General features: G+C 48.0%; 1 protein-coding gene across 1 annotated transcript in view; it reads right to left on the bottom strand.

The window, feature by feature from the left end:
* Nucleotides 1-236: 236 nt before the first annotated feature.
* Nucleotides 237-8,886, bottom strand: part of LOC111971102 (trafficking protein particle complex subunit 10) — a 22,503-nt gene continuing 13,853 nt past the window's right edge. The window contains 12 exon segments of the mRNA XM_070445878.1: nt 237-3,920; nt 4,174-4,368; nt 4,446-4,626; nt 4,796-4,966; nt 5,057-5,183; nt 5,457-5,557; nt 5,806-5,989; nt 5,991-6,032; nt 6,340-6,505; nt 6,644-6,785; nt 7,020-7,501; nt 8,570-8,576. Of these exon segments, the coding sequence (XP_070301979.1) occupies nt 3,664-3,920; nt 4,174-4,368; nt 4,446-4,626; nt 4,796-4,966; nt 5,057-5,183; nt 5,457-5,557; nt 5,806-5,989; nt 5,991-6,032; nt 6,340-6,505; nt 6,644-6,785; nt 7,020-7,501; nt 8,570-8,576 (2,055 nt within the window). The 3' untranslated portion in view covers nt 237-3,663.

Raw genomic sequence — 8,886 nt, 5'->3', positions numbered from 1 at the left:
ACACACCCCCTCTTTCTGTCTCTGTCCCTCAGACTTGGACTTCTCACCCTTCATATACAAAAGCAGTGAGTTTGACAAAATYGCATGCGACTTTGTAGAAGTGAGGAAACACACTGAGGATCARGTTAGTTGATACCATACAGGCCTTGTGGGTGTTTCATTTGAGCCAGCCCAAAAACCATCCAGCTTCTCTAAAACACAAATACTTCACTGAGCACCAGAACGGAGAACACACATTAAAACATAGGTATATTTAATTTCAACTGTATAATGCATACATATGATTAGTTTAAATAATTCATCTGAATACAATCAAYGGTGCTGAACTCCCATGGAATCATTTACATACACATTTTATTTGATTTCAGTGACCAATGACTGTTGAAAGACAAAAACAAAAAACAAAATCACCAGACAATTCCCAATGTCTTTATTTCTGTGATTGATGATTCCGTCCCTTCCAGCTATTTGCCGTTAAATAATATATTTTAAAAAACAAGAGAAAATAAATACAGCTGGACATAAAATAAGATGTGTACATAGACGAGCACTGATATCACTMGTCTTCATATCTTATAGTTTTTCTGACCAGTTAGACAACCTCACACACTGAGGACACATGGACGTTTCAAAGACAGACTCATGTTGCTGTAGGATCGGGCATGTACAGTGGCAAGAAAGTATGTAAACCCTTTGGAATTACCCGGATTTCGGCATAAATTGGTCATAAAATCTTCATCGAAGTCACAATAGACACAGAGTGGGTAAACTAATAATACACAAATTATTGTATTTTTCTTGTCTATATTGAATACATCATTTAAACATTCACAGTGTAGGATGGAAAAAGTAGGTGAACCCCTAGGCTAATGACTTCTCCAAAAGCTAATTGGAGTCAGGAGTCAGCTAACCTGGAGTACAATCAATCAGATGAGATTGGAGAGGTGGTTTAGAGCTGCCTTGCCCTATAAAAAAACTCACAAAATTTGAGTTTGCTATTCACAGGAAGCATTGCCTGATGTGAACCATGCCTCGAACAAAAGAGATCTCAGAAGACCTAAGATTAAGAATTGTTGACTTGCATAAAGCTGGAAAGGGTTACAAAAGTACCTCTAAAAGCCTTGATGTTCATCAGTCCACGGTAAGACAAATAGTCTATAAATGGAGAAAGTTCAGCACTGTTGCTACTCTCCCTAGGAGTGGCCGTCCTGCAAAGATGACTGCAAGAGCACATCGCAGAATGCTCAGTGAGGTTAAGAAGAATCCTAGAGTCTCAGCTAAAGACTTACAGAAATCTCTGGAACATGCTAACAGCTCTGTTGACAAGTCTACGACATGTAAAAAACTAAACAAGAATGGTGGTCATTGGGAAGACACCACAGAAGAAGCCACTGCTGTCCAAAAAAAAAGTTTGCAAAGAAACACCTGGATGTTCCACAGCGGAACTGGCAAAATTTTCTGTGGACAGATGAAACTACAGTTGAGTTGTTTGGAAGGAACATCATGGTTTGGGGCTGCTTTGCTGCCTCAGGGCCTGGACAGCTTCCATCATCGACGGAAAAATTAATTCCCAAGTTATCAAGACATTTTGCAGGAGAATGTAAGGCTATCTGTCCGCTAATTGAAGCTCAAAAGAAGTTGGGTGATGCAACAGGACAACGACCCATAACACAGAAGTAAATCAACAACAGAATGGTTCAACAGAAGAAAATAACACCTTCTGGAGTGGCCCTTTCAGAGTCCTGACCTCAACCGATTGAGATTCTGTGGCATGACCTCAAGAGAGCAGTTTCACACCAGGCATCCCAATAATATTGCTGAACTGAAACAGTATTGTAAAGAGGATGGGGCAAAATTCCTCCTGACCGTTGTGCAGTGCTGTGATCTGCAACTACAGAAAACGTTTGGTTGAGGTTATTGCTGCCAAAGGAAGGTCAACCAGTTATTAAATGCAAGGGTTCACATACTTTCCCCACCCTGCACTGTGAATGTTTACACGGTGTGTTCAATAAAGACATGAAAACGTATAATTGTTTGTGTTATTAGTTTAAGCAGACTGGATTTGTCTATTGTTGTGACTTAGATGAAGATCAGATCAAATTTGATGACCAATTTAAGCAGAAATCCAGGTAATTCCAAAGGGTTCACATACTATATATTTTTTTTGCCACTAAGTTTTGTAGGTGGAATCTGAGTGGGAGGGGTTCTCTTGCATTAAGATGGCGAGATAGAGGGAACAAGTCTTCTGCCTTTCRTCCTGGCGGTGAGCACTACTTTGTGGGATTATGCTAGATACAAGCCCAGAGGTGGAGGAATACAGGACAGTATAGCTGAAGGGGTGTGCTACAGGGTGTGCTTAGGCCTCAGGCCCAAAGCCCTCATAGGCCTCCAGTAGATACCAACCAATCGCACCAACCGACACAGAGCAACAACCAGAACTTGTCCGGCGACACAGTACAAAAATAGAGGTCAATAAACGAATGAACATCGCATTTACACAAGCGAATTTCCCCTCCTTCTAAATTGTTTTCGTTAAAGAATTGTGCTATGATAAGAAAGTGCTTTTCCTGACAGTTACCATAGCAACAGCGAATGTCTGAGAAAAAAAAGAAGAAAAGTCAGACACCACATTTACTAAACATAGAATTTACCTGCTCAGCATTCAAGTAAACCACAAAGTCAGACAGAACACATGATGGTAACACTTCGAACAGACGGTCACTTTCAGACAACAAAAAAAAGTCACMGAAAACAACCAAGTACAATTTCATCCCATTGTTCTCAGATTCCACCGATCCTTGAATAAGTGAATTTCAGTGAACCCTAAAACCCGAACAAAGCCAAAAAGCAAGTGTTCGTTCGCACGTCTCACACCTGCTCGAAAACAAAACTTATATTTTCTCTCTAACATATTCCTCCGAGACAACGTGTTTTTGGTGCAGCCTTTGCACACAGTCAGTACTGTGATTTCTCTGGAATAAYATGTACTTATTGAACAGTTTGTACAGTGGCCARAGGGTGGCGCTATGACTACAGCAAAGGAAAGAGGATACAGCAGGGTTTGGGGGCAAGGGGCTGGGAGTGAGTGAAGAGGAAAAGTGGAGTAGATATTGCTCACACACACACACGATTAACTGGGCCCGCTCTGTCCCTTCATCCATCACAACTTGCCATGTCATGCATAGACAGAGACACACACCAAMCAATACAAAACACAAAACGAAGCACCCCTGTCCAAACACACGTTAGTGTGCCCCGTACAGAAGGTTGTGTTGACGATCAGTGGAACCAGCAAGCCGATCACAGGTGCGTAGGAGGGGGAGTCTACGCAGAACAGTTAAGCGGTTTACTGTGTCCACGGAGCAAGAACCAATAAGAGAGCTAGTTTTACAGGTGCACCAAACCCTCTTCTCTGACAGTGGGGGGGRAGAGAGGGCTATTTTCATATGAAAAAGACTGACAAGATAAAAATACAGCAGATGGAACTCAGGCCAGAACAGGAGCAGGGCCAGTGGCCGGCCAGCAATGAGTCCTGAGAGGAGAGYCAGTGTCAGTTCCCTGCCGCCAGGCCACCTCCCGGTTCCAGAACCACAGCCAGGAACCAAACCACAGAGGTCCAGRCGTGGTGGGGGCGTGGTGGGKTGCAGCAGCGGCCCACAGGGGTCATGTGACGTTAACCTCCATCACGTGGTCGTCAGTAACGGGCAGCACCAGCACCTGCCGCCCCTGGCTCCGATAGAACACCTGTCCCGGAGTGAAGGGCTCCAGGCGGGGCATGGGCAGACCCCTTTGCTGCTCCCGCTGCTGCTCCCCGCTGCCCACCGAGTGGACGCTGCCCCGGCTGCGGATGCTGGCCGTGTCGCCCTGGTCGTCCAGTCCTTTGTCCAGCAGGGATATGGTGTCGTTCTCTAAGCAGCTGTCTGTGAGCGGTCAGAGAGAGAGAGAGAGAGAGAGAGAGAGAGAGAGAGAGAGAGAGAGAGAGAGATGAGTGTGACTGAGCGTGTGTGAGCGAGTACAACACGTGCTGTAATAATGCCTATAAGCAAATAATCTAAACAGCATGTAAGAGGTTGACAAAGATGGCACAAAATATAGACTACCATTTTGTTAAGTAATGGGAGGCATGCCTACGGACTGAGCTTAAGGACCGTTCTGCAGCTGTGGGTTACATACCTGTGTCGGGCTGAATGGCTGGGACGGCGTTGTGGGGCAGGTACTTGAACACTTTGATGTTGGGGAAGGGCAGGTGACCGGCGAACAGGGGCATGACCTCCATCTGAACCCTGTGTGTGGCGCTGGCAGCCACGGGCATGGACACCACCCCCGAGCTCTTGCCACACACCGCCCAGTTACTGCTGTTGTCCACCACTGCAGACAACACACACCAGGGTAGTCAGATAAGTATCGGACATGGACACACACACACACACCTTCCCGTGTCCTACCTTCATACATGAGCTTGGTGGTCCTCAGGCCCTCTATTTCTGTAGACTCCTCCTCCTCCCCTTCAGTCTCGCTGGGCTCCGCCTGCCGTGTGATGGACACCTCGAGGCCACAGAGGGCGCCGGTGCGACAGTGCTGGTCGCCGGACGGCGGCAAGATCTCGGCCTTCAAGCTGTAAAGGGTCTGGGGAGGAGGGTTAGCAACATCGAGCGACGTTCAAGCCCAGAACCACGTTTGTTTGTGATGAGAACAGGGTTGTGTTCATTCGTTTTGCAACGGAAAACAAAAATGTGTTTTCCCTCCATGTGGTGTCTTATGACRGGACCCAGAGCTGGGTCTTGTGTATACTCACAGAGACCCGGTCCAGCTGGAACTCGTAGCAGTAGGGTTTGAAGGCTGTGTGTGCGTCCGAGGCGGAGGCGGGCGCGAAGCTGGCGGAGAACGCACACTGCAGGCACAGCGGGAGGGGTTTGGCCCAACGCATCTCCCACAGGCAGAACACKGACTGCTGACTGCACACCGGCTGAGACAAAGAGGATCAGAACAGATGTGTGTGTAGAGAGAAATGTGTGAGAGAGAGATGAAGTGTGTGTGTGTACGGTCAGTTACTCACCTGTTGTGTTTTAACATTGAGTGAGAGCAGCTCCATCGAGACTGTGGGCTGGCGCTCTGTGAGGACCGGGTCTGCCAGCTGGAAGTTTGTGTCGGACACGTTCTGGAGACACACCTGTATGTACTTCCTGTGTGACCAGTCAGGAGTCAGATCAATATTTAGATTCACAACGTCACCACAGATTCCTTACTGAATGAGCAGACATGTCATTGAATAGACACTTTTTCTGCATTTAAAATCCTGTAGACGAAAAGGTATATTACCCAATGCCTTCACTCAGGAAATAAATAAAAGGTTGAAATTAAATCGTGCTGTACTTTTTTGCACACATCTGTGACTGTGCGTGACAAAAATGTCCCCCGTACAGTAAAAGCAGATGGAGTGTGTGTGTGTGACCTACCTTTTCCCAGCAGAGAGTATTGAGTGCTTGGCTTTGAAAGGGACATAGAAGGTTAGGGCTATGAGAGTGGAGTAGATGGACCAAGGACAGTCGATGGAGACCTATGGAGACAGAAAGAGAACACACAGGGCTGTAAMCATAGGATAGGCATGGTCATGTTCATTAGGCCACAGTGTAACAAAACACTTTCAAACATTGAGGCGGAATACCCATTGGACAAATCCAGGTAGTCCCYCCGTTTCAGTCTGTTGTCTTCCGTTGGGTGCCTAATGAACAWGACCCTAGTAAATGATATAAAGGTGGTCCTGGGGTTAACTCTATAGGCTAGGAGGACAAACGGTCTTCAAACCTTTTGGTCGATGTTGATCATGCCACTGTCTGCCTGGCTGTGGCTCTTGGGCCGGTGGCGGACCTCGCCGTTGGTGAGACGCTCGATGTCGGGCTTGAGGGGCGTGGGGGGGATGTGGCACAGCACCTCCAGCTGGAACTCCAGGGTGTGGTATGGGAGGGGTGGGGGCAGGGAGATGCTGGCACTTCTCCGATGACTGGATGCGAAGAGCACTCTCCCCATGCGCTCTGCAAAAGAGATGGGTGCGAGAGAGAGAGAGAGAACAGAAAAGAGTTAGCAGCAGCAGAAGTAGGGAAGAGGCAGTCAGCATGGACGCTAAAGGGGTCTCCCCCTATGGAACCCGAGGGTCAACTTATCCCATTGGTAACCCCCAGACCGTGCTGGGCTTAATATTAGTGATTTGGACGGTAGCGACTGGATTGCAGGCTCTCCTCGTCTCATAGACTACTTGCAATGTAACAATTTGATGAACTATCCCTTTAACCTCTCTGACCCTTGACGCTCGACCCCAGAGTGGATGGAAGGAAGGCTGACCTCCCATTGCTGGACAGGACGGTAGCAGAGCAGCAGCTAGAGTGGAGGAGTGGGCATGGAGTTCTGTATTTGCTAAGCTGCAACGCGTCACCCTTCTTTCACACGTAAGTTGGCCTGTGCGGTATGGTGAACTTCACCTTCTGGGGAATGCCTGCCAACAGGTTGTCTGGAGGGAAAACACAGACACACACTGTTACACATGTAAAAATACAAGGATGACCTGGTCCAACCACATATCAACAGGCAGCGATTAGCATTCACTGTTTGTGGCTAAAGAGGGGGACAGAGGGCCAGACAGACGGACCTGAGAGGGGCTCGATGGTGAGCTGAGGCTCCTGGGAGTAGACCTCGTACTGCACCACAGGGTAGATGTGAGACTGGACAAACTGGACTCTCCCCACGCTCCCGCACAGCTGACGTAACGTGTACGAGCCCGGCTCTCCAGTCTAGAGAGAAAAGAGCGAGAGTGGAGAGAGGGGGGAAGAGAAAAAGAGAGAGCGACAAGGAGAGATAAAGTGACACTTGACCTCTAAATCGACAGCGTTCCCCATTCTGTTTTAATGGAGAGGAGGCAAGGAGATTACAGATTTCTTTAGACAAATTGAAAATGAGCCATGGGGTGGACTTGGACTCGAGACATGACTGTTGATGACGTTATAGGAGGCTGAAAGAAAACGTACCGGGGCCGTGAACAAGATGCTGTTGTCGCCGGGCTGCAGCGTTATGTCGCKTGCCCTCAACATCTGGGCCCCGTCGTCCACGGCGACCGCTGCCGGGAGGGCCCCGGCGGTGGGCGTGTCTAGGGAGGCTGAGCTGTCGTGGCGCCGCAGCAGCAGGTGCATGTTCTTACACACCACTCCCGTGGAGTTGAGCGAGCTGTCCGACGGGCTGCGGTCCTGCATTTCGTAAAGCTCCAGGGCGGGGGGTAGCGAAGCGCCCATCYCGGCTCCGGGGCTTCCCTGGGGGAACAGGACCACCCCGTCCCCCTGGCCTTGTGGTCCATGGCCCGTCCTCCTCTGGGCGCTGCCCGCACGGCCCCTCGCCCCGCCCTGCTCCAGGCTGAAGTGGAGAGTGGCAGCCAGCTGCTCCACCTGCACGGCCACAGGCATCAGGCAAAGAAGAGAGATAGCTTCATCTACGACTGCAAAACTTCTCCTCCAAGCTTCATCTCAAACATCTCCAATCCAAAATCAAATCAAGGAATCGGCTTTTCTATACCGGAACAAGCCTCCTTTCACTACTGCGCGCCAACTTACCACTAGTAAAACCTGACTATCCCTCACCTATTCGATCCTCGTGATCGTTGCGGATTCAATCTGACGAAAAGATACGCTTTCCAATAGACTCTACTCAGCAATACTGGTGCAGTTTAATCACAGTGCCAGTTTCGTTTTGTTACTAAAGCACCTTCTATCGGACCCACCACTGCGACGCTGTTAAGCCCTAGTGGGTCTGGCCGCTCGTCTACATGTTCGTTCGTCAGACCCACGGCTCCAGTCATCTACAGGTAGCTAGAGTAAAGTGCCGCCGTATCTTCTAGTTCACTGGTCACGATGGCTTACATCCCACCCGAGCACGCGCGTCCCACAGGTGTATCTCACTGATCGATCCCTAAAGCCAAAACCTCATTTTGGACGCCTTTTCCTTCCAGTTCTCTGCTGCCTGCGACTGGAAGAATTGCATAAAATCTCTGAAGTTGGAGGCTTTTTAATCTCCCTCAACAACTTTAAAAATCTGCTATCCGAGCCAGCTAACCGATACCGCTGCAGCTGTACATAGTCCATCTGTAAACCTACCCACCCAATTTACTACCTCACCCCCATACTGCTTTTATTTATTTAACTTTTCTTTTTCTGCTGCTTTTTGCACACCAGTATTCTTCTCTTGCACATGATCATCTGATGATTTTATCACTCCAGTGTTAATCTGCTAAATTTGTAATTTTTCGCTTTATTGCCTACCTCATGCTTTGCACACGATTGTATATAGATTCTCTTTTTTTCTACCGATGTTATTGACTTGTTTATTGTTTACTCCATCTGTAAACTCTGTGTTTGTCTGTTCACACTGCTATGCTTTTATCTTGGCCAGGTCGCAGTTGCAAATGAGAACTTGCTTTTCTCACTTAGCCTACCTGGTTAGAATAAAGGTGAAATAAAAAACAATAAAAATAAAAAAATTGTCGTTAGCACGTTTAGCTGATACTGGGCTAATCATTTTCTCCAGCAACCTTCATTCTTTTGGGAAACACCATTCAGGAGATGGGAGAGTGAGAGCGCAGAGAGAACCAAAATAGGATAAGGAGAAAAGAAAGGCTTACATGTAAAAACTCAGCTAGACTCCCCAATGAGCCGGCTGAGCGCATCCTGCCTATGGCTCTGTAACAGCTCTCCAGTAGCAGCATGGAGACAGCTCCTGAAAAGAGAAGAGAGAGAGAGAGAGAGAGAGAGAAAGAGAAGGTCATCAAGGAACAAAGACCTGTTCCGAATATAAGAATGTTATCTCTGTGATGGCTTTCTGCCCAGTGCCTAAAGAGAGTGGGCCCGG

This window comes from Salvelinus sp. IW2-2015, linkage group LG12 (assembly GCF_002910315.2).
Source record: "Salvelinus sp. IW2-2015 linkage group LG12, ASM291031v2, whole genome shotgun sequence".
Taxonomy (NCBI): Eukaryota; Metazoa; Chordata; class Actinopteri; order Salmoniformes; family Salmonidae; genus Salvelinus; species Salvelinus sp. IW2-2015.
Note: the sequence above shows the minus strand (reverse complement) of the source record. Positions and strands in the feature narration are given on the sequence as shown.